Source organism: Lissotriton helveticus, chromosome 2_1 (assembly GCF_964261635.1).
Source record: "Lissotriton helveticus chromosome 2_1, aLisHel1.1, whole genome shotgun sequence".
NCBI lineage: Eukaryota > Metazoa > Chordata > Amphibia > Caudata > Salamandridae > Lissotriton > Lissotriton helveticus.
The window spans coordinates 603,538,656-603,566,545 of record NC_136059.1 but is presented as its reverse complement, the minus strand read 5'-3'; the positions used below and the strand labels follow the sequence as shown (position 1 = coordinate 603,566,545).

The 27,890-nt window shown below is 45.8% G+C and overlaps 1 protein-coding gene across 2 annotated transcripts in view; it reads right to left on the bottom strand.

Annotated features, from left to right (window-relative positions):
- ZFYVE16 (zinc finger FYVE-type containing 16) overlaps positions 1-27,890 on the bottom strand; it is a 589,878-nt gene that overhangs the window by 16,430 nt on the left and 545,558 nt on the right. For both annotated transcript variants that reach the window (XM_078675307.1, XM_078675306.1), the window contains one exon: positions 2,819-2,986. In XM_078675307.1, the coding sequence (XP_078531433.1) occupies positions 2,819-2,986 (168 nt within the window). The remainder of the gene's footprint in view (positions 1-2,818; positions 2,987-27,890) is intronic.

Here is a 27,890-nt window from a genome sequence, read left to right as displayed (position 1 = left end):
TCATATATTTATATCATTGATTGTAGACTATTGAGCTGGTCGTAAAGTGCATTGAGGGTGGCGGTTTTCTGCTGATTTCACTACTGTGTTTAGTAAACGTGTACAGAGACGCCCATGTCGCAGCCTGACAGATGTACAGGACGGGGCCTCCATGAGCTAACTCAGTGGTCGCAGCTTTGACGCTGGTAGAATGAGCTTGAAAGCCCTCAGGAAGCTGCTTCTTGACCAGTGAGTAGCAGATCTTAATGCAGAATAGAATCCAACTGGGGATGGTCCGCTTCTGCATTGCTTTCTATTTCTTCGTACTGGAGAACTCCAGAAAGAGCTGATCGTGTATCCGATGTTCTTTGATGTGAGTGAGATCAAAGGACAATACTCTTTCCGGGTCCAGACGGTAAAGTCGCTCTTCTTCTTTGGAGGAGCGTGCACAATATGTTGGCAGGGTGATGCTTTGATGGACAGGAAGTAGTGTCACAACTTTAGTAAGAAGGCACAGGTGCAGAGAACCATTATATCTGGGAAGAAGCTGGTGCATGGAGGCTGAACAGACACTCCCTGTAACTCGCTGACCCTCCTGGCCGATGTGATGGCCACTAAGAAAATTGTCTTAAATATTAGGTGCCAGAGAGTATAACTATGCAAGGGTTCAAAGGTGGAACACATAACAAAAGGGTTAAAAGGGTATATATGTTGAAGATCTTACAGAAAACGTGTTACAATAGGAGACTTAAACAGGGAGGTTTGATCCAACAACCACATGAAAGCCAAAACGGCCAAAAAGATACCCCTTAACTGTGCCCAACTGGGATCAAAGCCTGAATGTCCTCTATTCTCCACTCCGGTGGAAAAGCACAGAACTGCATAATGTCCAGCTTGACTCCGATGAAAGGGAGCATCTGAGAAGGAGTCAGATGAGACTTTGGCATGTTGATAGTAAAACCCAGCGAGTGCAGGAGGTCTGCCGTAGTCTGGAGGAGGAAGATGACTGCTTCTGGTGGGTCCGCCTTCAGCAGCCAGTCTTACAGGCAGGAGAAAGACAGGAACCCCAACCTTCGAAGGCGTGTTGCAATCACCGCCATCACTATCGTGAATACACGAGGAGCACGGATTAGGCCAAAGGGGAGCAAAGCAAACTGAAAATGGTCTTGGCCCACTGTAAACCGTAGGTAGCACCAATGGGCCTGTAGGACGGGGATATTAAAATAAGCGTCCTGCAGGTCCAGCACTACCACCAGTCTCCAGGGTCGAGCGCAGACTGCATCTGAGAGAGTGTGAGCATTTTGAAGTTATCCTTCCTCAGAAAGGCATTTAGAGGGCGCTGGTCTAGGATAGGGTAGAAGCCTCCATCTTTTTTGGGCACCAGAAAGTAGCGGGAATAACAACCACAACCGACTTCTGATGCTGGCACCTTCCATATGGCTTCTTTGGACAAAATAGACTACACTTCCTGGCATAATAAGATAAGGAGAGGTGGTCCTCCATCACCTGATTTAAGGACGGTGGTAAGGACGGCGGAGACTCTGTAAATGGGAGAGCGTAATCCTGTTGCACATTTTGAAGCACCCACTTGGTTAATCCTGCAACCAACAGTTTCCTGCCAAAAAACAACTGAGGTAGCTCTTTTGGATCCACACTGATGGTGCAGAAAGAAATTAACTAAGGTCAGCGAGCTGGGGTGACACCTATATAGACACCATGCATCAGGCACTGCAGAGGCGGTTGGCGCCACATACCGGCACGCAGAGGTACTGCTGAAGATTTTCCGAATCCAGTTGAACATCTGGGGAATATTCTAAGGTAAGCAATCTGTGGCTTAAAGTCTCTATCAGATATTAAAAATTATTATTCTGCCTAGGTGTTTGCATTTATTTTGTTATGTTCTACTCTTTATTACCAATAGTTAACTTCATCATTCAGACTCACCTATTAGCTGTACTATAGGAGTCTAGTGAGACAAATGGAGTCAACAGTTTACTTAAACTAATATTGTTCAGGACCCTGTAGGAGAATGTTCATTTTTCCAACTTTTTATTGGGGATGCAGCTGTAGGGTGTACATCTTTTTTAATTAAACAGAGCTATGATAAGAGTACAATTTAAGGCTCTGGAAGTAAGCTATAAATTGGGCAATTTTTTAATGCGGGTATACTTTGCTCATTTTCACAAATTTATAAAGATTATTTGATCCCTATGTCTGTTTTGGTTGAGCAATGTCTACCGTGATCTGAGAACCTGAATACGGAAATGACTGAATCTATATTCATGCACAGTGACATGATCTGCAGAAATCCGCTCACCCCAAAATGCACCACTTTAGGATATGGATCATTTATAATATACACCCTTCAGACGATTTCCAAGAGGGGTGTTGCAACGGATACTGCATGCCCAAGATGTGGGATGGAGGATGCGGATGTGGTTCACATGTTAGCTGCCCCCAAAGCTATGGACTGCTGGGCACAAATCACCACCATCGTAGAAACTATGACTAAATTCCACAATATGAGTGATGGAAGCATAAAACATCACCTCAATGAAACAGGCTAACTTCGTCCTCAACTCAGAGCAGATACCATTTCATTGACAAAGGGCTGCTCCATTTTCACAGCTGGATTTCTGTTTCTAGATCCTCCAACTGAAATCTATTGAATTAATAATTTTAACTTAGACAAGTTAGTTTTGGATCAAACTAGAATATACTAGCATAATTATTACTGGAAAACCAGCGTAAATGCCTATTATCAATGTTCGCGAGACTGGTCAAGCAGCATGCAGAGGTGCTGTGGTACTTCACAAATAAACCGATCATTCGTTATTACCATGTCAACATCCATAGAGACCCGAACAGCGATCTTGTTCATTCCGTTTTCTTTGAGCGTTCTGAGGTTTTCACACAGAGCAGCGGTGCAGGCCGATGCAATTTCTTTTGCAAACTGATAATAGATCGTCGTCGTGGATAAATCATGATTTCTCAAAAGGTAGAACACCTGGGAAAAAAACACATTAATCGTGTAACTCATTTCTCTGTTCAATGGCATGCAACAAGCACAGTAGAATGTAAACGGGATAAAAATAATTAGCAAGAATTACTTTTCACCTACTCGATACCGACCGCAAATAAACACAAACAATAGTCTGACACCATTTTTAGTAGACACAACTATCAAACTTCCAGGCGTAATTATTTCAATAATGTTATAATGCTTTCCAACAAATAAAGCACTAGCACATGATTAAATACCAAACATTTGCATCCAAGTCAACCAAAGAATGCCACAAACACAATACAACGCTCTATTAACTCCAATGAAAAGCCTTAATGAAAAAATACAGACTACCGCTAGTTGCAAAAGATGTATTTGAACACCATCCCCACCTCACTACATCCAAAAATGGAAGAGTGAGGGTTGGGAAGAGAGGGGGGTGGGAGGTGTGGGGGGGTGGGTTAAGAAAGAAAAGCAACAGAACAACAACAAACTTGGATCCCAAACCATAGATAATCATCCAAACAAAAACTTTGAGATACAGACCATCAGCCAAATGGGAGCTATATTTTGCTAGAAATTCGACAGCCCAACAAACCATCACCCAAAACACGGCTACCCAAGCTCCTTTTGTTCGGTTCCCTCTTAATGCTTTGCACTTGATGAATGGTTTGTATATAGTGAGTACAGTCCAGGACGTGCAAAAAATGTGCTTGCTATTTGGGGTTGCTGTACATTGGGTGAATGCATAATCCCTACCCTTTCTTGTGATTTGCCCATTTCTGCATTTACGGTACTTTCCTTCTGGACACTCGTACCTCTTTTAGGAAGCCAAGATGCCTTCTCACTATAATTCCTGAAAATCGTCAGTAGGGATGATCACTGCATATAAAAAACACACGTTCTAAGGAACGCCCTTCTCTCCTATTAGTCCTATGCCATAGCCTAAGCAGAAGGAGAAGAGGGGTGCTCCAGAGGTGTCCTATTTAAAACGCTCAAATTACAGGTATTGGAGTAAACACCTCCTCATGGCCTCGAAAAAGTCCTTCTCTCACTCACTCACTGGCTGTCTCTCTCGTGCCTGCAGTAGAAGAAACTGTTTAAAGAAAATAGTGCTTACAGACTATAAAAGACTCTCTGTGTTACAATCGAAGTAAAAGGGCCAGTCCTCATGTGTGTTTTTGCCTTTTTCATATCTTTTCCGTCCAGTTACCTCTTCCCTTACGTGTCGTCCTGGACTTCCTCAACTACTACCGACCCTCAGATGGAAAAAGGACAGTTAAATGGTGCTTCCTTCCTACTATTCACTTAATCTCCTTCACTAAACCCTTTTCTTTCTTCTCTACTACTCTGAATTTCTCCTTGAATCACCCTTTCTTGCTCAATACACAATCCCCGCTTTCCCTTACTTCTTCTTTTAGAAAACACTACCCAGTTCCCTCATTACTCCTGTGGTTTTTCTTTTCCCTCTATGGCGGCTGAGTAGCATAAATAACTCCTAAAGCAATACTCCCAAAGGGCTACTTCCCGTCTCTGTGCACCTCTAGGATTTGGCAGTACGCGTCCTGAATTCTAGAGGTCAACTCCTCTTCCAGATTGTGGGTAGCCCCCCACCCCGTTTTCTTCAGTCACCCGGCTGAGTGGGCCATAATACTCTTGGATTGCGACAGAGGCAGTACACCTCCATAAAAGGGTCGGGTACTCCTGCCCGATACAGGTTTAGCACCTCTAGAATGCACGTCAGTCTGTGTTGTCAAGTCTTCCTACACGTTCTTGTTATAATCTTTATATATTTTCGATTTCTGTTTTTTAAATTTATTTAGGCTTACAATATACATAAACTCTCCAGAACAGTCAGGTCTCATTTTGGATTATACATGTTCAATTATTTAGGAGTATATTTTCAATGCAAATGCATAAATGCCAATGGTGGCAAAGTATTTGTATTGTTGCAACTTGATAATTCAGTTTGCTCGAATATATTCATAGATTTATTTTAGCATGGTTTTAATTGTTTTTCACCTAGTAATTGTTTCATACAAATTAATTGCTTAAGTTCTTGGTTACTGTTTTTAAACAAAAGCAGTTTTAACAGAATATAAGCAGGTGAATGCTTAGAGGGGCTTCATTATTGTTTATTCTGAAGATGTTCAACAATGTGCAGAGTATATAAACTGGAACAAAGTCTTATTAGACAGAGAGCAACTCTGATCCAGGGAAATGAGACTGAGGGCCATCCAGTAGCTGTAAACAACTGTCCTTGCTGAAGACTACAGAGGAGGTGATGAAGCAAAGCTTCGCATATTTTGCGGCTTGCCGAAATCAAGAACCTCGTTTATGTGTAATAAGGTAACAAAAGTGTATGTTTTACTAACATTTATTTTGTTTAGGCAAAGTTCCCGAAGCTTGCCTATGTGTATTTCTAATGAATTAATCCGTGTCCCTAAAAATGGCTGCCGCTTGTATTTTAGTTACTGCGCATGCGTCAGCCACACTCACGTGTCCTGACGCGTCTGCAGAAGTGGAGGGAAAGTTATGCGCATGCGTAATTCATAGCTGTGCTTATCATGTGGTACTGCTCGTGCCACTGCTCTTGTATCTGTATCCATGTAGCTAACATTTAGATGCAATAAGTTTATTTCTTGATGATGAGTTAAAAGTACAAACCCTGTGATGTGTTTTCATAATGACATTATTATGTATTAATTTGTTTTCGCTTACTTTTCATGTACCGCGGGAAATGGGGGTCTGAGTGAGAGGAGAGCCATATTGGAGGTCCCTTCTGCGCCTGTGCGACATTCGGCAGCACGAGGGACCTTGGCTGATGGAACATAGCCAGTTGGCAGTGATGGGCGAGATGCTCCTGAGAAAGTCACCTCTGCCCTGCGAGAACAGCGAATGTTGCTCCTCATATGATACAATGTTAAATTATCATTGTGTTTCTGCACAGTTTCTCCTGGGAACCCCAAACCTGCTAGGCGGTACCCAAATATGTTAATGAAGGCTTCAAATCGTGTATTGTGATTGGTGTGTTACCCAAATCCTACCTTAGGACCAATCGAAATTGAGGGATTCTGACACTTTGCAACATTGGGGGGTGGTACACTGTCCCCAAACTGTATATCTACCCTGGGTTCACCTAGTGAACCGTCCGACTTGTCTGGTTTAGCTGACCTGTCACTGACCCAACGCACTCAATAGGTGACTGAAGATACAGAGCGCTGCGGAGCACTCTGTCCGAATTTGACCATAGACTAAGGTTCTACTGAACCTTAAAGTGCTGGCAAGGCACTTAGCTGGGAGTTCGCTGACCCAATCGGGGTCTTGATCGATAGCTGCAGAGCGGGTGGAGCGCAGGCGTTGCTTCCGAACTGTGGGTTCCGGTCCTGTCCTGAAGAGGGTCCTGTCCTGAGGGTTTGCTGTCCTGTCCTGAGGGTTTGCTGTCCTGTCCTGAGGGTTTGCTGTCCTGTCCTGAGGGTCCTGTCCTGATTCCTATTCCGAGGGTATCCTGTCCTATCCTGGGTGTCCATTCTGCACCTGCTGTCCTTTGAGGGGTATCCTTCCTTGAGGGTTTCCTGTCCTTAACTGACCCGTGGCCAGGGTTTGGTTTCCACACCTTTCAAGGTAAATATTGCTCTGAACTTCTTGAAATTCTTGCACCTTCTGAATTTCTAACTTTTGCTTTAATAAAGTTCAACATTGCATATGTGATATTTTCCATGCCTTTCTGCAACTATTGAAAGTCATTTATAATTTTTGCAAAGTTATTCCTATGCCTTCTCATTTGTTAGAAATTATATTTTGCATAGCAGTGTGTCATTTCCTGATATGGTCTAGAACTTCGTTGCCTAGATTGTTCAAAGGCCCCTTCACCTTAAGTGAAGCGTGTTATTCATTATAAGCTCTCCTATAGTCACCCACACTTAGTCTATCCCTGTCTAGATAATACTGACTTGCATAGTATTTTCTCGCTACATTTTATTTAGTACCTTGATGATTACTCTGTCATTATTTCTTCATGCTTATGTGATTTACGTTATCTTGGTTATTGATTGCCTTGTTTTATTGTACCTCATGCAAGAAAATAATGAACTTTAGATAAACATTTTAAAACTTCCAGTTGTCCGTGGTCATTTAAACAGTATTTGAATGTTATTGGTTGGGTTTGTATTTTGCTGCCTTTCTTTTACAGCTAGCTCCCTGATTCATTGTAGTCATTAGGCACTCGCATCGGTGGATGGTAAGTCGGGTGCACCGAAAATTGGTAGCAGGGAACACACACACACCAACTTGATAGAGCTCGTGAAGTCACCTGATCGATGTATATGGTGATTTGAAAAGTATATGGGCCCTGAAGCCGGAAACGGCGAAAACTATTGGTCGGGTGGCCTCGCGCGCTCTATCAGTTTTCTGGTAGCTAGAGGATGGTTAGGGACTAGTTGAGAGTAAGGCAAGGATTAGTTGGACTAGTTAAGTCGGAAGCTGCTATTATATTAATGCTGCTATAAGAGTGGCTGTTCTAAGAGACCTGATCAATCTCTTGTGAATACGTTCGAATAATATCTTGTAAAAATAATTCATGAATTTTTGTATTGTCATTATTCTTGTTCTTATATTGTTATATGTACTAATCCATGCATTTGTAAATCGAATCGTTAAGTGTTGTCCGAACTCCCCGGGGAATTGAAAGGGCAAGTGGTGAATAGAATCCATTGTCCTGAGGTCACAGGTTCGAGGAAAGTTAGGTGCAGGTTAGGATAACCGGGAAGCACTAACTAGGGTTTTCTGAATACATGCGTGAATAAATGACAGTAACGGGGTTCATTGGCAAAATTCCCATAGTGGCGTAACCTAGTAAGGGTCACATCGGAAGAGTAGCAGGTTCCTCGGAGCTAGCGTGAAAGCAGAGGGGTCCGCTGAGAAACCTTAAACTCGGAATATATCCCGGAAAGAAGTGGATGAGTTTAGGGGAATAACAGATTCACCGATGCTAGAGTGAAGGGTAGGCGGAAGAGATCTGCCCGCAGCGCGTGAAAAGTAAATGGAAGTAGTTTACTTGCAGTAAAAGAATTCTTTCTCTGTCTAGACACTTGAGCACTGTGGCGAATGTGTATTTGTTGTAAAATAACCAAGCACTGAGCACTTTAAAAGAAAGAAAGTTTCCGTTACCTTGTGAAGGGAGGGAGTCAGTCGCGAAGCGTCTCTGACGTCACTCTGTGCCGCGCTGGGATTGGTAGAAGCAGCGGGCGGGTAGCGGAGCTGAAATTGTAAAGGAGGGGTGAGCGCCGGAGCGTGGGAACTGTCTCACGAAGGGGCCGCGCACCCATTGGCGGAGCTTATTTTGTGTCGCGCACCCATTGGTTGCACGAATTTTCTGAAGCGCGTTCTGATTGGAGGTAGTTTGTAAACAAAGTTAGCGCAGAAGTCGTATGTGGCACTCGCGGACTACAGAGACTCGACCTGATCCAAGGCATTTAGGGTTTGAAAGGGATCAGTGGAAGGCTAACAGATACGATATTATGTACGGAACCAAGAGAAAAATGTCCCTTGTAAGTAAGGTGAAAAATTATTTTAAAACGGACAAACCGATTAAATCTAGAGAAGGTGTTCTTGTCCCAGCACCCAATACTCCCGCCTCATTCATGATGTTTGACCGAGGGTACAATACCTGTGTGTGGTTGGAGAATTGGGTGAAGTACACAAAAGATGACGGAGTATTGGCTTTTCCGTTAGATGGTACTTTCAATGGTAGGATCTTATTTAATTTAAGAACCCGAATGAATGAACTGCATCCCAGACCGAGACTAACGCAGTATGAGGCATTAGAGGAATGGGAGATTGAGGCTTTTGAAAGAGAAAGACCCCGAATGGACAAGGGTTTGACCAAGTGGTACCCCAGGCAGAAACAGGAGTCCAGGGATAAAAGGATGAAACAGTGGAGACAGAGCATGATTGTTGAGGGTCTGTTTCCCATGATGCCGGCATGTCATAACATTGGAGCGGGTGAGAAAAGTACTGAAAAATGTAAGCATTGGGGGGCCCTGGGGGAATCAGATGATGAATTGCTAGATGACATCTGTACCAGGAGTCCGCCACCTTACAATGAGGGAACCCGACCTTCCAGTGTAGGAGATGTTCCCCGACGCCACTTCCTAAAGGAAGAAGACAGGTCCCTGGGACTGGGAGGGGGTGGTCAAGTATTGCCCTATCCTGAAAAACCCGAACCGACGGAAACAAGGGATATATATCCCAAAGTGCCCGCAAGCCAGGAAGAAAAATATTCACGTACGAAAATCTTTTTTCCCAGACCCTTGTATGAAAGCGAAGAGAAACCATCGAATTCAGGACTGCCTTTTGTTCAACCTCCATATGGGGAAGAGCGCAGGTCCTTTAATACTGGAACTTTATTCCCGAAACCAAATTATGGGGGAGGACCAAGTGAAACGCATCCTACTGCCCCGAGTTTTACTCCTCCGTTGACCCCACAGATATTACATGACACAACTTTAAGAAGGGTACTAGTGGAAAAGGAGCAAGAGGCTCTAGCTAGACAAAGGACAGAAATAATTCAGAAAATTTCCCAGTTAAATACCAGTCCTGAGGCATTGACTATTCCAGTAACTATTGGACAGGTGGTCCCGTTATACGGAAATGGTCAGGGAAATCCGATTACTCCAGTTATGACCCCAGTCATAGCAACCCCGAGACAGGAACCGATCATCATAGATGATCAGTCCAGTGAGTGCGAGTCTGAAGTTGCGTTTTTGGAATTGCCAAACAAACAGACTGGAAAGGGAATACAGCAGAGGTATAACCCTTTTAATACAAAAGAAATTAAATTAGAGACAGCAACAGGTACTAGGAATGTCTCTCTGGTAACTCCGGATGAAATTGAGAGTTGGAGTCGTGAATTAGAGAAGCAGACTCCGCAAACAAAGCCTTTGGATCTCTACAAGCTGAGGGTCGAAATAGAAGAATGAATGGCAGGAAATGTGGGGTTGGATCGATTGAATACCTACTCTGAAGAAGAATTGTCGTTCATATGTAAAAGCTTTACAAGGAACACCAGAGTGCTCCACGAAAAACTGACCGAAACAGCAGTTAGTATGGGGGTAGATATCTCAAAATCCAAGCCCTTACAGAAACCGTACAGAGCAGACTTCTCAGACAAAGATATAGAACACCTGAATGTGGCAGGGAAGAAGTTGCAGATTAAAGAATTAATGGGGGTACTGCAGAAATGGGGAGATGTGGAAAAATGGAGAAGCAGGTGGGCGAAAAAGAGGGAAGAGGTTCGTTCCCGAAAAGTGACTTCCGAGTTTGCTTTAAGAGAGGTAGAAAAACCTGAGCAGTTATGCCCCATGCGCGAAGTTCCAGGAGGGAAATATGTGCATGTCCCCTGGTCTAGGCAGGATATTGTGTCCTTCACGAACGATTTTCCAAAATTACGAGAGAAACCAGTTGACTGGTACAGGCAAGTGGAGAGGTTCGTGAAGGTACAGAAATGTCCTATTACTTACGGTAATCTTCATTACTCCGGGTCCCGTAGTCCTCGACACCTTCCTAACTAATGAGATGATACTATCTCTGTCAGAAAAAAGAAAAGGAAGGAATGCTGGACCTACCCTCCCCCTCCCGCCGGGAGTACATAAGGGTACATGTCCCAGCATTCCCCCTGAAATACCAAGCCAAAGGATGAAGGCCGGCAAACAGGGCGGGAGGGAGGGAAGCCAGGAAGGTGTCGAGGACTACGGGACCCGGAGTAATGAAGATTACCGTAAGTAATAGGACATTACCCCCAGGTCCCTACGTCCTCGACACCTTCCTAACTAATGAGACATACCAAAGCAAAACCCGGCATTCATCCCAAAAAACACAAAAAACAACCAGTACAGCAAAGAACCAGGCATTTAATGTGCACAGAACAGAAATCATGGGCGAACACAACCCAACACCCCCAAAGCAAAACCGCCCTCATCACCCAGCAAATTGAGAAGACGGTAATGCCTGATGAAAGTATTGGAAGAAGCCCAAGTGGCCGCCCTACAAATCTCAGAAAGAGGGACACCCCGGACCTCAGCCCAGGAGGCCGCCACCCCCCTCGTAGAACGACCCTGAACACCCACAGGAGGAGGGGCCCCAGAAAGAGAATAGGCCAAGGAAATGACCTGCTTCAGCCAGCGACCAATGGACACAGACGAAGCCTTACGCCCACGGGAAGCAGCCCCAAAGGAGACAAACAGGGAGTCAGTCAACCGAATAGCCGCCGTGCGCTCAAGATAAACACGCAAAGCCCGGCACACATCCAACAAGGACCAACAGGTACCCCCCGGGGAATCCAGAACAGAACCCAACGCAGGCAAGACCAACTCCTGGGACCGGTGAAACTGAGAAGCGACCTTAGGCACGAAGGAGGAATCAAGGCGGAGCACCACCCCGTCCTCCGAAAAGGACAGGAAAGGTTCCCGAGACATCAAGGCCCCCAACTCGCCAAGGCGCCGGGCAGACGTGATGGCCACCAAGAACACAACCTTCAAGGTCACAAACTTCAAATCCACCTCCGACAATGGCTCAAAAGGAGGAGCAACCAAGGCCCGCAGGACCAAGGGCAAATCCCACAGGGGAAAAGAAGGCCGGGAAACCGGACGAGAAAGAGAAAAACCACGGAGCAGCCTGGAGACCAAGTCCTCATCATCAGACAGATTCCCCCACGGGGAACGAAAAGCCCGGACAGCCGCCCACTGGGCACGCAAGGTGGACACAGCCCAACCCTTCTCAAAACCCTCCCACAAAAACTGAAGCACAGCCTGCAAAGAACAGTGCAAAGGGGAAAGGTCCAAGGTCGAACACCAACGACTGAAATTACCCCAGTGGCGATCATAGGACAGGAGAGTAGAAGGTCTACGGGAACCCTGAATGGCAACAGCTAAATGTTCCGGGAACCCACGCCGCCGCCACCCCTGCCTCTCAACCTCCACACCGACAGCCGCAAGCGGAGAAGAGACAGGGGATGGGAGGACCTCAAGGGAGACGGGGAAAGAGGGAGAAACCAAGGGCCCCGCACAGCCAGAAGACGAACCGTCGGAAACCAAGACCTCCGAGGCCAAAAGGGCAGAACCACAACCACCTCCCGATCCTCCAGACACAGACGGGACAGAAACCTGGGAATCAGAGCCAGAGGGGGAAAGGCATAGAGCAGGCGGGAAGGCCAGGGAACCGACAGGGCATCCACCCCCCAACAACCCTCCTGCCGAAACCTGGAGCAGAAGCGGGGAAGCTGCGCATTCAGCCGGGAGGCAAAGAGGTCCAGAAAGGGAAGCCCAAACCTCCCGCACACAAGCCGAAACGCAACCCGGGTGAGAGACAACTCCAGAGGTGCCGGAAAGCAGCGACTCAGGACATCCGCCGCACAATTGTCCACCCCCTTGATATGAATCGCAGCCAGAGACAGCAGATGACCCTCCGCCCAACAAAACAAGGGAACCACCACTGCGTTCAAGGAAGCCGAACGGGCCCCCCCCTGATGGTTGAGATAGGCCACCGACACCATATTGTCCGACCTCACCAGGACGTTCCTGCCCAGCAAACACGCCCGAAAACCCATCACGGCACGGGACACAGCCGTCAACTCCCGCCAGTTGGAAGACCTGCGACTCTCCAGTCGGGACCAACGACCCTGAAGGGACCGAGATCCCAAGGTCGCCCCCCACCCCAAAGCGCTGGCATCCGTCGTCAAGACCAGCGACGGAGCGGGCTGCAAGGGGAGCCCCTGAGACAGATGGACCGGATCCGACCACCAAAGCAGAGCAGGCAGGACTACAGGAGACACGGGCACAAGACATTCCCAATCGCGGGACAACGGATCCCAGAGAGACAGAAGGTAACTCCACAAGGGGCGGAGGTGAAAACGAGCCCAAGCCACCGTAAAGACAGTCGCTGCCATCAGACCCATAAGACGCAACCAGAGGCGCACCCGAAAGGAACCCCCCGCTCGGAACCTTCGAGCAAGGGACAACAGGGACACAACCCGAGGATCCGGCAGGAACACACGGTTGAGGTCTGTGCGAAACCGAGCCCCAATGAACACCAGATCCTGGGAAGGAGTCAGCTGGCACTTCGGCAGATTGATCAGAAAACCGTGCCGCCGTAACTCCGCGCACACCAACTCTCTCGCCTCCAACAACAGGACCCGAGAAGGAGCATGGATCAACCAATCGTCTAAATAGGGATACACCATCACCCCCTGGAGATGAAGCCAGGCAACCAAGGGGGCGACAACTTTCGTAAAGACCCTCGGGGCAGAGCGAAGGCCGAAGGGCAAAACCCTGAACTGAAAGTGGCACCCCTGAACACAAAATCTCAGGAAGCGACGGGACCTGGGATGCACCGGAACATGGTAATAGGCGTCCTGCAGATCCAGGGTACACATGAAGTGACCCGGTAGCACCAAAGGAATAATCCGCTGCAAGGTCTCCATGCGGAAGGGAATCCGCAACACCCCCTGGTTCATGACCCTCAAATCCATGACCAGGCGGAAACCCCCGGTATTCTTGGGCACCAGAAAAATCAGGGAATAGAATCCCGACCCCACCTCCGAAGGAGGAACTGCCTGAACAGCCCCCTTCCGAAGAAGATCCTTCACCCCTTGGACTAGGTGGGCCCTCTTGGACCGGCAAGCAGGCCAGGGAGTCGGGCGGAGGCCGGAATCTGGAGGGGGAACAGAAAACTCCACCTCGTAACCCTCCCGCAGAACATCCAACACCCAAACGTCTGAACATGACTGAACCCAGGCATCCAGGAAGAAGTGCAGCCGCCCTCCTACCAACAACCCAGGAACCACAGCCAATGAGTCAGGAGCGAGGCTTCGGGGGAGGAGGAGACCTAGCCTTACGGTCCCGACCACCGCCAGAAGAAAACTTCCCTCGGCCCTTCCCAAACTTCCCACGAAAGGAAGGCCGAAAGAAAGATTTAGACTTATAGGGGGCAGAAGAAGCAGCAGCAGAAGCAGAACCCTTAAAAGAAGAGGAATGCTTCTTCTCTTTAAACAGCTTGTGCAGTTTGGTCTCCAACTCCCCCCCAAACAGCATAGAACCCTGAAAGGGCAAACGCAAGGCACAAGCCTTCTGCGCAGAGTCAGTCTTCCAGTCCTTAAGAACAAGACTGCGACTAGCCGCCACACAGGCCCCACCAGAAAGAGCAGCAGCGCGCACCACATCAAAAGACACATCGGACATAAGTTCAACCTGTCGCTCAATGTGTTCAAGAAGACTCGAACAGTCCGTGGCATCGTCCATCGACTGGTAAAGAGACTTAATGTCCGCCAGCAGAGACTGCGACAAATAAGTACCATAAACCCCGGCTCTCAAGGCCAGATGAGAGCCAGAATAAACTTTCCTCAGAGCCCCGTCAGCCTTCTTATCCACAGGGTCCTTCAGCACAGCGTCCTCAGACAAGGAAGTGCGACCCACCAAACTTGCAACAAAGGAGTCAATGGGGATCGAATCAGGAAGATCCGTAGCCATATCCCGGAGGGGGTAAAGACGGGCCATAAAGCGTGGAACCAGAATGCGATCTGGATCAGCCCACTCCCTCTTCAGGACATCCTTAATAAAGGGATGAACAGGAACATCCACCGTGGCAGAACTCTGGAACTGGCGGAGCAAAGAACCGCCCGAAGAACTGGGAACAGCGTCATCAGCAAAGCCCATATTCTGCTTCACGTGCTTCAGGATACCAGGAAGAGCGTCCTTGTCTATATACTTCCCCTTCAGCATAGAGTCCCCAGTCAAAGCCGACTCGTCAGCAGAAGAAGCAGAAGAACCGGAATCCGCAGCATGAGCCTTGCGACCTGCACCACCAGAACCCATCTCTGAAAGGGTCTCCCTGATCAAGCGCTTCAAGCGCGCATCCCCACCTCTACCACGGCGTCTGGACCGGGCAGGAGAAGGAGAACGTGAGTCACTGGAAGAAGAAGAAGAAGAGGACCTCTCCCTGTGATGCCTCTTCCTCGAACTTTTCCCCATCCTGTACAGCAGAGGAACAACACAGGCTGCAGTATCAAAAGCAAACAGCACAACGAAAGAAAAACCGCTACGCGGTACTCACCAGCTGCCCTCGTTTATACCAGCAGAAAAAACGACCGGACAGAAGCGCCTGACTACGTCCATACCGGAAGTCAGGCAGCGCCATGACAGGAAGGCATACCCAACCCAGCCAACCAAAGACGCGAAGGCGGCCGCGCCCCCTAACAAGCCCGGCAGGCAGGAGGGGCGGCCATCGGGCAGACGCGGGGCCCACGCGGTCCAACATCCACGCGCGGCCCAGAGGAGCGTCAGACGCAGCCCGCGCCACTCCCCCCAAGCCCAGCAGGGAGGGAGAGGACATCCAAGCCGCCGAGGACAACGAAGCCCCAGCGGAGGTAAGTTCGGCGCAGGAGCCTATTCCAAGCTCCTCGCGCCCCAGCAATCCCTGTCAGAATGACAGAAAAAAGAAACAGGGGGAATGCTGGGACATGTACCCTTATGTACTCCCGGCGGGAGGGGGAGGGTAGGTCCAGCATTCCTTCCTTTTCTTTTTTCTGACAGAGATAGTATCATCTCATTAGTTAGGAAGGTGTCGAGGACGTAGGGACCTGGGGGTAATGTCTGTGGAAAGACCTGGATGGGTTTTTCGACATTGTGGTTCCAGTAGATTTATGGACCCAGTGTAAAATAGCCATAGACTGGCCCAGTGAGGAGTATCCCAGAAACAAGGAAACTGGGGAGCCATCGAAGGATGTCATGCGAAAATATGAGCAGGTAATTCAGCACTTGAAAGAAAAGGTGCCCGCAAAAGAAACTGATTGGACAAAAATAGATAGAACAACACAAGAAAGGGACGAGACAGTGCACTCCTTCTATGAGAGGTTATTGCAGGTATTTAAAACATACAGTGGTATTGATAACATCGACCTGAAGGATATGACGCACTTTATTTACAGGTTTGTAAATGGTTTAAGGCCTGAAATTTGTCAGTGGATAAAAGATAATAAAATCTGTTGGCATACTAAGAAAATGGATGAGGTCCTGCGGTACGCTAAGTACTGCGAGGACGAGATGGCAGAAAAGAAAAAGGCCCTCAAGGAAAAGGTGATGTGGGCTCAGGTGAAGCTCGCAGAACAGCAGGAAAAACAATTGAGTAACATGGTTAAAAATGCTGAGAACAAAGGTCCTGGGGGAGGGGGTGGAGGAAAGCCCCGGCCCAAATTTAGCAGGGAAGAGGCTATGAAGAAATTTCCCTGCCATCAGTGCGGCGAAATTGGACACTGGCGAAACGAGTGTCCCCAATTAGTAGATATTAATGAAAAAACTCCTGATTTAACTCCACAGACGCAGAAAGAAAGACCAAGAAAGACTCAACCCCAGGTAAAAACAGTTCAGGTGCCTCGAGCACCCAAGCAGGTATACAGGGGAAGACAGGCAGAAAATGAAGAGATAGAGGTTTGGGAAAGCGGGGAGAACAGAAATACAGCAACTTCGCAGTATCTGCTGAATGATACCTTCCTTTGTAATGATCAGGACTGACGGGGCCTGAGAGGGGAGGACGAGGAGTGCGTACTTGGCGCTTCCTTGCCGGTAGACCAGTCTGGACCATATATTGAAGGAAAAGTTGACGGAAATGATGTCACCTTTCTGTTGGACACTGGCGCTACCCGTTCTACTGTAAGAACAGTGGACGTTCCAAACCTACCCCTCTCGGGAGAAAATATCCAAGTAGTGGGTGTATCTAATCAATTGATTAGTACTCCTGTTACCGAACCAATGGAGATTTCAATTGGAAATTTTAAACAGATGCATAGATTTGTCGTCTGTGACACCAGTCCAGTGAATCTACTGGGTCGTGATTTGCTGTGCAAAATGAACTGTACCATCTTTTGCACACCAAAAGGTGTTGAAATACAGACCCCAGATGAAGATGGCATTTATAAATTATTGTTACTTAGACCTGACTCAGAAATTAAAAGATTGACCCTGCAGGACTTGCCCCAAGAACTACAGGAAGCCGTAAAGCCAGAGGTGTGGGATTTCACTGGAAAGGATGTGGGGTTGATGAAAGATGTGGACCCCATACAGATAGCCATCAAGGACAATGCAGTATATCCTAACACTAGGCCCTACCGAATGAATGCTGAAGTGAAAGCAGGTGTCACTTTGGAAATACAAAAATTATTAGAAGGAGACATCATACAGGAAGTGATGAGCAGCCCATGCAACTCACCGATTATGGGCATCAAAAAGCCTAGTGGCAAGTATAGGGTAGTGCAGGACCTGAGAAAGGTTAACAAAATTGTAGTTCCTTGCTGCCCTATTGTCCCGAACCCTGCAGTGATATTGTACCAGATTCCTTGGGATGCTGAGTGGTTCACTGTGATTGATTTATGTCATGCATTCTTTTCGATACCCCTGCACCCCGACAGCAAATTTCTTTTCTCATTTGCCTTCGAGGGTCACGTGTATTGTTGGAATCGGGTCCCTCAAGGGTATACAGAGAGCCCCTCTATCTTTAATCAGATCTTGAAAAAATGTCTAGAGACTTTGATCTTACCTGGGAACTCTGTGTTAGTGCAGTACATAGACGACCTTCTACTGGCGTCTAAAAGTCACCGGGACTGTGTAGTTGACACCATTGCCCTCTTAAATCATCTGTGTGAGAAAGGGCATAAAGTAGCCCCTGACAAACTACAGTTCTGTGCGAAATCTGTAAAATATCTGGGACATCAAATAGAAAAGGGTGTCAGAAAAGTCACATCAGAAAGAGTGAGAATAATTCAAAAAATGCAGTTGCCCTGCACTCAAAAAGATGTCAGAATGTTCCTGGGTGTATTAGGGTACTGCAGGCAGTGGATTCTGGGATTTGCAGCCTTAGCCAGGCCCTTGATAAAAATGACCACGAGAGGAATGCCAGATGTTGTACAGTGGGACGATGAAAGTCTAATGGCTTTCACAAGATTGAAGAACTGTCTGTGTACAGCCCCTGCGTTGGGAATGCCAGATTATTCCAAAGAGTTTGCCCTTTTCTGTGACACTCGCGATAATTGCGCATTGTCTGTCCTGACTCAAGAACATGGCACGACCAGAAGGCCGGTGGCTTATTTCTCTGCCACATTGGACCCAGTAGCTGCTGGGTTACCAGGCTGTCTGAAAGCGGTAGCTGCTACCTGTGCAAGTCTGGAACAGAGTGAGTCCATTGTCATGGGACATCCTGTGACCGTGTATGTTTCACATGGAGTGGTAATTCTATTGACCAGAACTAAAACACAGTATCTCACCCCTAGTCGGCTGACTAAATACGAGAGGATTCTTGTGGGTGCAGCAAATGTGAGCATTGTTAGGTGCGGTATTCTGAACCCTGCCACCTTACTCCCCGACCCATTGGAAATAGAAGGTGGGGATGATGATGAACATGATTGTATTGACCTGACAGAGTTCAGTACTAAGCCACGCCCAGACATAAAAGAAGTACCATTGCCTGAGCATGATAAAGAACTATTCGTGGATGGTTCCTGTCTAAGACATGAATTAGGAGGCTTGAGTGCTGCTTATGCAGTAGTGTCTTTCACAAAAATTGAACAAGCAGGTTACCTATATAACATCAAGTCTGCACAAGTAGCCGAATTGATAGCCATGATAAAGGCTTGCAAAATTGGGAAGGACTTACGCATAACAGTGTATACTGACAGTCAGTACTGTTATGGTGTTGTGCATGACTTTGGCCAATTGTGGCTACAAAGGGAATTCATGACTTCCTCAGGTACTCCCATTCGGAATGCAAAGGTTGTTCATGATCTTTTGGAGGCCATCCAGTTGCCCAAAGAACTGGCAGTGGTAAAATGTACTGCTCATCAAAGGAGCATGGACAGAGTATCACTGGGAAACGATTATGCTGATCGAGTGGCTCAATGGTGTGCCAAAGATCGGTATATTGTAAATCCAAAACGAGGGGGGCCAGGAACCAGCTGCCAGCTTCAGGTGTTTGAGGAAGTGCCTACATGGGATGAGGTGAGAGAGTGGCAGGAGTCGGCTCCTTGGCAAGAAAGAGAGAAATGGAAGGAGGATGGGTGTAGACCGAGACGTGTGGATGGTGTCATCTTGGGCCCAACTGGTATGCCTGTGTTACCCCGACACTTGCTTGGCACAATGGCTAGATTAATACATGAAGGATCACACATTGGTAGGGATGCCATGATTCTGGTATTTCAACAGACTTGGTACAGTAAAAAGTTCAGGAAGGTAGCAGAGTCCCTTTGCCAGAGGTGCCTGTCATGTCAACAGATGAACCCAGGCAAGAGGACAATGGTTGAACTGAGCAAGATTGGGAGATCAGGGGGTCCCTTTATAAGGATACAGGTTGATTTCATCACCATGCCCCGTTGTGAAGGGAAACGATATGTCCTTGTCATTGTTTGCGTATTTTCAAAATGGGTAGAAGCTTACCCTACTCCTCAAAGTGACGCACTGACAGTAGCGAAGTGTTTACTAAAAGAACTGATACCTAGGTTCGGAATACCATGCATTATTGAATCAGATAAGGGTGGACATTTCCAGAATGACATACTGGCTGAACTCTGTAAGGCCTTTGGAATAAGGCAGAAACTCCATTGTGCATACCACCCAGAGGCTTCTGGAATAGTGGAACAAGTAAATGGAACTATCAAAAACAGACTAGCAAAGCTGACAGATGCTACTGGCATGACCTGGGTGAAGGCCCTACCCCTGGTCCTGATGGGACTGAGAAGTGTTCCAGACCGCAAGACAGGCCTAAGTCCCCATGAAATCATTATGGGAAGAGTGATGAGACAAGCATGGGTGCCAGGAAGCAAACTGTTGAGTATTACTGATGATTTGGTGCTTGAATACTGCAGAAGATTGGGTGACCAAGTGCGTTCTATCTCTCGCCAGATTGGAGACGACGGCATCCTCAATCCAACGACTCCTCTCCACAGCTTGGTTCCAGGAGATTGGGTCAAAATAAAGAAGCACACTCGATCAAGCTGTCTGGCACCAAGGTGGGGAAAGAAACGCTAAGTAATCCTGGTGACAACCACTGCAGTGAAGGTCGCAGGTGTTCCTCAGTGGATCCACGCTGGACACACCCAGAAGGTATTGCCAGACAGAGGATTTGAAGAAGAAGGGCAACCAGCAGAGGACCCTGAAGGAGCCAGACCAGAAGCAACTGACAACGAGCAGCCCAGCACCAGTCAGGTTGCAGGAACAGCAGACGTTGGCCCAGGAGTAGTTGACTACGAACTGCCAAGAATCCAGCCTGCTGAAGAGGTCCAGGAAACTGAGCCAGGAGTAGCTGAAGACGAGCTGCCAAGCATATGGCCAGAAGAATGGATACCGATGATTGATCTGACCGAAGATCCTATCAGAACAAGAGAACGACTTAGTGAAGGTAGAGAGTGGACTAGTCAGGAAAAGCAAGGCACAGGCGAAGAACCTCAGCCGCTTGAGATTCAAATCAAAACTGAGGAAGGAGAAGGTCAGACAGGGACCGAGCAGATATTCGATACACCACCGCGAACACCTGATGCAGATAAGGGAGAGATTAGAAATAGAGTGATAGTTCGAGCAGAAGAAAATCAAGAGATCGAAGTGCTTGAACAGGATCAGAGAGGGTTAGGAGAACGGGTTCAGGAAACAGAAACAGAAATAAAGACAATCGAAAGCCAAAAACAAAATATTCCTGAACAAGGCCAGATTAGCAACCAGGCAGAAGAATTTGATGCTAGCCCTGGAACTAGTCAGATAAGGGAAGTAGGAGAAGAAAGTGGAGAAGAATTACCACAAGATAAAGAGAACAAGAGAATAAGAAAAGAAAGTGAAGTCCAAGTACCGACTAAGAGACTAAAGAAAAGAAACAACCTTGAGCCTAGGTTTGTAAAAAGATTGAGACTTAGGATAAAGACAGTGGAAGAAAAACGTGCAGAAGCAAGAAGAAGTGCTCGGATAGCAGAGCAAGAAGAAGACTCTTCCAAAAGAAGGAGTGAGCGAATAAAAAGACAAAACAAAAAGTACAAATCTCCTGAATGGACACTGGTTTTGGAGGAACTTGAAGATCTTGATATAACTGACGTGAGCGACGGGGAGCCTGTCTCAGAGTACTCAGCTGAAGAGGAAGACGAACCACCGTGAATTTGCACAAAGTAAGCTAAGTGTGTAAAGCCAAAAAGAGGGGTTCGAGAGACTCCTTCAGAGCCCAAAATGTCTGATTCAACAGTGAATGGTAGACCTAGTTGCAGCCGTTTCAAAACGTGTTGCAAGGTGTGTATATGTAGTGTAGTAGTACTGATAGTTATCTGGATAGGATTAACAATTTTCATTCCCTTTGCTGTAAGTAAAGATACTAACATTGTCCCTACTGAAGTTGTAAATACTGACAATGAGGAGCTAACAACACAGAGTGTAGAAAGACATGAGAGAGCATTGAGACAAACTAAACGAGACTTAGAAGCATCAGATGAGGGAGGACTACATTATCATGGAATGAAGAACAGGACACATTTAAATGTTTTCGCAAATTTGTTAATACACTATGTAGAGACTATGGAAATTGAAGATTGCTATGTCTGCATGAAGCTACCTACTTCGGTGGCTGAAGGCGTGACATACCATCATCTGCCATTGACATATGGAATTTCCTGTAGCATTTTAGCTAGTTTATTTTACAAAAGGGGACCGTTACAGTATTATTACTCTAACAATGACGTGATTTTTTCTGAACTTCCTATACGTGGGAACTTGAATCCTGTACATACCAAAACTGACACCATAAGATATATGGGAGACTACTTTCTGACTATAGGTAACATTGACATAGCAGACGCACACAGAGATAACTTGACTTGTTCTTTGCGTGAGCAGGAAAAGATGTTCCTGAACATGGCAGAGAAAAGGAGAATTAAAATTCAGAAGAAGGCTAATGACGAAAGTCAGAAAAAGCCAAAGTGGGCAGAAAACATGGAAGGCACCTCATCTGGTGGAGCGGGTCCTGCTCTGTTGCTGGATTTTGAAAAGAAAGGCAAGCTATGTCTTCACCGCGAGAAGACTAGCTATTATAATAATGTTTTCATTGGTTCCAGTGAATGCGAACATAATTACAAGGTAATTGGAGGTTGGGGTTTCAAAAATGGGTCAGAGCCTGTGTTTCCTGGAATTTATTACATTTGTGGGGACAAGGCTTATTTCAAATTGCCGGATCACTGGTATGGAAGCTGCTACTTTGGCATTGTTTTCCCGAAAATATACCATGTGAATGGAAAAGCTGGAAGCAATGAAGTTACTAATGGCTTAGTGCGTAGTAAAAGAGAGAGTATAGGTGAAATTATGGGTAGTATTTTCAGTGCACTGATACCTGGAGTGGGAGTGGTTCTGAATACTCACAGAATTTGCAAATTGTCTACTATAGTAGATGTGCTGTCTACTGAAACAGCTCATGGATTTCTGCTGGTCAATACCGAAATGGTTGCGATCAGATCAATGGTTTTACAAAATCGACTTGCTCTTGACACCTTATTAGCGAAAGAGGGCGGAGTCTGCCGGATGTTGAAGGCGCAACATTGTTGCACTTATATTCCGGATAAAAGTGTGCAGATCAAAAGATATGTGAAAAACCTTACTAATTTGGCAAAGGAACTCAAACCACTCGAGGTTGATAGTGCCTGGAAGAGACTGGTAGATGGTCTCTCAAATGTAGGTCATTGGCTTGCTAGCATAGGTAAAAGCTTATTATTCAAAATTCTGATGCCAATTGGTATTATAGGTCTTATTATACTTTCCATTTTCTTATGCTGTAAATACCGCAAGCGCACCAAAAAGCACGAGGTAAATGCAAGAGGAGTGAAACGAAGTGTGGATGAGATTGAATTAGAGGAAGTGAATGATCAGATATACAAAAAGGTGAAGACTTCTCACCCTGCTAAAACTGAAAGAGAAAAGTTAGAACGGTTGCTGGAAGAAATAGAACTTTATAAAGTGTGAAAGAAAGTTGGCATCTGGTTCCATTATAATTTGTGATGATAGTAGATATCATCAAAGAGGGGATTGATGAAGCAAAGCTTCGCATATTTTGCGGCTTGCCGAAATCAAGAACCTCGTTTATGTGTAATAAGGTAACAAAAGTGTATGTTTTACTAACATTTATTTTGTTTAGGCAAAGTTCCCGAAGCTTGCCTATGTGTATTTCTAATGAATTAATCCGTGTCCCTAAAAATGGCTGCCGCTTGTATTTTAGTTACTGCGCATACGTCAGCCACACTCACGTGTCCTGACGCGTCTGCAGAAGTGGAGGGAAAGTTATGCGCATGCGTAATTCATAGCTGTGCTTATCATGTGGTACTGCTCGTGCCACTGCTCTTGTATCTGTATCCATGTAGCTAACATTTAGATGCAATAAGTTTATTTCTTGATGATGAGTTAAAAGTACAAACCCTGTGATGTGTTTTCATAATGACATTATTATGTATTAATTTGTTTTCGCTTACTTTTCATGTACCGCGGGAAATGGGGGTCTGAGTGAGAGGAGAGCCATATTGGAGGTCCCTTCTGCGCCTGTGCGACATTCGGCAGCACGAGGGACCTTGGCTGATGGAACATAGCCAGTTGGCAGTGATGGGCGAGATGCTCCTGAGAAAGTCACCTCTGCCCTGCGAGAACAGCGAATGTTGCTCCTCATATGATACAATGTTAAATTATCATTGTGTTTCTGCACAGTTTCTCCTGGGAACCCCAAACCTGCTAGGCGGTACCCAAATATGTTAATGAAGGCTTCAAATCGTGTATTGTGATTGGTGTGTTACCCAAATCCTACCTTAGGACCAATCGAAATTGAGGGATTCTGACACTTTGCAACATTGGGGGGTGGTACACTGTCCCCAAACTGTATATCTACCCTGGGTTCACCTAGTGAACCGTCCGACTTGTCTGGTTTAGCTGACCTGTCACTGACCCAACGCACTCAATAGGTGACTGAAGATACAGAGCGCTGCGGAGCACTCTGTCCGAATTTGACCATAGACTAAGGTTCTACTGAACCTTAAAGTGCTGGCAAGGCACTTAGCTGGGAGTTCGCTGACCCAATCGGGGTCTTGATCGATAGCTGCAGAGCGGGTGGAGCGCAGGCGTTGCTTCCGAACTGTGGGTTCCGGTCCTGTCCTGAAGAGGGTCCTGTCCTGAGGGTTTGCTGTCCTGTCCTGAGGGTTTGCTGTCCTGTCCTGAGGGTTTGCTGTCCTGTCCTGAGGGTCCTGTCCTGATTCCTATTCCGAGGGTATCCTGTCCTATCCTGGGTGTCCATTCTGCACCTGCTGTCCTTTGAGGGGTATCCTTCCTTGAGGGTTTCCTGTCCTTAACTGACCCGTGGCCAGGGTTTGGTTTCCACACCTTTCTAGGTAAATATTGCTCTGAACTTCTTGAAATTCTTGCACCTTCTGAATTTCTAACTTTTGCTTTAATAAAGTTCAACATTGCATATGTGATATTTTCCATGCCTTTCTGCAACTATTGAAAGTCATTTATAATTTTTGCAAAGTTATTCCTATGCCTTCTCATTTGTTAGAAATTATATTTTGCATAGCAGTGTGTCATTTCCTGATATGGTCTAGAACTTCGTTGCCTAGATTGTTCAAAGGCCCCTTCACCTTAAGTGAAGCGTGTTATTCATTATAAGCTCTCCTATAGTCACCCACACTTAGTCTATCCCTGTCTAGATAATACTGACTTGCATAGTATTTTCTCGCTACATTTTATTTAGTACCTTGATGATTACTCTGTCATTATTTCTTCATGCTTATGTGATTTACGTTATCTTGGTTATTGATTGCCTTGTTTTATTGTACCTCATGCAAGAAAATAATGAACTTTAGATAAACATTTTAAAACTTCCAGTTGTCCGTGGTCATTTAAACAGTATTTGAATGTTATTGGTTGGGTTTGTATTTTGCTGCCTTTCTTTTACAGCTAGCTCCCTGATTCATTGTAGTCATTAGGCACTCGCATCGGTGGATGGTAAGTCGGGTGCACCGAAAATTGGTAGCAGGGAACACACACACACCAACTTGATAGAGCTCGTGAAGTCACCTGATCGATGTATATGGTGATTTGAAAAGTATATGGGCCCTGAAGCCGGAAACGGCGAAAACTATTGGTCGGGTGGCCTCGCGCGCTCTATCAGAGGTACATTCAGTATTCCTACGAGTGCATTGGCTGATTCGAGAACAGCATAGCTGCCAAGACGTGGATACAAGAACAGCTGCATCTTTACTGAATATTGCTACTCTTGAGCAGTAAAGGTATGGGGTGTAACCCATACATGAAATTAGAGTAGGCCCTTGTTGGTATTAAGTTTATATTCGTGAGTGTGGGGAAAGGAGTGGTTGGGATAATAATGTAATTAAGCCCTACATTCGTGGCAATGCTAGAAAACCTTCTGTTCTGCTTTCTGACAAGTATAGTTATCACTATTTTATTTTCGTAATAGTTACTAATCATATTATGTGCACTAGGACAGGATTTTAATTTTAATAAATCTTGAAAGTACATTACTAACTTCCTAGTGTTTTTGAATGTGTCTATAATGAGGAAAGGGGGTTGGGTTTCACAAACTATTGCTATGAGGTCTCAGGACTGCTCATTACCTAAAATGTGCCTCACTGAAGTCATGCTCAGTGGGTTGTGGGATGGTTGTAGTTCACTAGCTCAGTTTCAAGTTGGCACAGTGGCTACGTCCTTGATACCAGAGGGTCTAGAAAAGTAATTCCTGGCCCGTGTTCTGGAAAGAAGTGCAGAAACATATCACTTGGACAAAATGATCTTTGGCATATGCATCTCGTTGGGACTGCTCCTGTTCCCCGCCTCTTCTTTCTCAGGTAAACTCGGGCAACTCCTGCGTCCAACCATGGGTATCGCCATCTGGTTTGGTGTCTTCCTGGTCCTGCTCCGGTGGGTAACAGTATTTTATCTTTCTTTATACTCTTGTTTTCACTTTCATGTTTGTCTTCCTCCCCTTTATGCACCCCTTGCGCCTCTTATCATATTTTCTGTTTTCCTCTTTCCTGTGTTTTTTCTTTTCGTTTTCATGGTGACCATCTCTAGGACAAAGATGCCGCGAAACCTTACCCTCTCCGTGTCTAGGTAGGTTATCTGCAGGCCTTTCACAGACCAACAATGTGCATTCTCCAACAGGTCAGTTTTGCCATGCCTGAAGAGTTACTCTCCTTCTGCTCCCTACGGCGCACAATCTGCTTAGATGTGCAGTGTTTGGAAAATATATATTTATTTTTGGTTTCACAAGTTTATCCAAGTTTTAATCTGCTTCCACTGTTCGTCTGAAAACATGCCTGCCGAACAAGATCCAACATGAGGGAAGAGGGGAGGACATCCAACACTGCAAGCTCTCAACTGCCACTATCTTGATGTAAAACAAGGTCAATGGCGCCTATAATTTCAAAGAACCGCTTGCAAAACTAAATTTAACCTCTACATTTTCTCTTCACACTAATGTTTACAATAATTAAAAATTACATCCGGACAGTTCAAAAAAAAGTTACTGATTTGTAACTGTAGTTCAAATTGTTATCTGTAGTCAACTGTTTTACATTCATACGTTTCCTAATTTAAAATCCCACCCATTCTTTGGATGTGTACTATAATCCTTACGCTTACCATCTGTAGTCCACCCTTGTTGCTCCAGGCCTCTCCAGTATCTTACCCTAGGCAATTTCATACTCCTTGAATGCATGAGATGCTTTAGCAGGTTTTGGCAGGCAGTGCGTTTTAGAGGGCTGCGTACTTTATTCAAGGTTTAAACTTTGGCATCAACATACAGGAAGTAATGTTTTATGAAAGTAAACTAATTTTTCGGTTAGGCTTTGCCATTTCCCTTCAACCTAGTGTTTTGTTAGAAATGCTGCTGAAGCTCTGGCAGGTTATGGCGTATCCAATTTGAAAAAGGAAGGATTCAATGTGGAACTCTTGCTTGAAAAGTGGTTGGGCTTTGCACAATTTTACCTATCGCATAACGATTTGGCCAGCCAACCTGCATGTTTAAGTGTAGTCAAAGTAATGACAAAAGTGTTTTTATGTCCATGCTATGCATTGTCCTACGTGCTTATGTGGTCTGGTTGGGTAGGAATCCTGTCGGCAATGACACGGTTTGGTTTAAGTGACATTTGATAACACTCTAATGTCCAATCAATTTTAAATACAATCTCACTCTTGTAGAAGTTTGTACAATACATGTATTCACTCCCTCTAGTGGATTACATAGCTAGGAATGTCAACCCATACAGAAAGTAGTCAGTTTGTTCTCATACATCCGGTCCACATGGCATCAATTTTGCTATCAGTTTTTTAAAAAGATATTGAGAACCTCATAGTAGGACAGACTCAATTCTGCAATACATTATTAATCAATGCATTAGTAAACCCAGATGGTTGAGCTGATTTGCTTCTCCATTATGCTACAGCCCGGTGGATTATAGCTATAACCATTCTTGAATTTCAGGAGAACTTTCATAAGAAATGGGACTGTAGAGAAAAAATACAGAAACCTCTAAGCCAATGTATCATGAACGCATTACCTACTGAATCTACACTCTTGATCATTTAAGATCCCTTATGTTGGTGTTTCTCAAGCAAAGAGATTTATCAAAGTATTGTCATATGTTTGGATTATGTGAATGGACTACTTCAGCTCCCACTCAGAAGGAGTGGGGAGGGGAGGTGAAAAATTACTCACTATGGTCACTAGCTATTCTGTACACCCACAATGTAGACTTCAGCTAACAGTATGTCCTTGAGAACAGCCACCCATCCACTAAGGCAGGCGGCAAAGAATAAGGGAGTGTGACTGCCATGCTCACAGATCTACTATA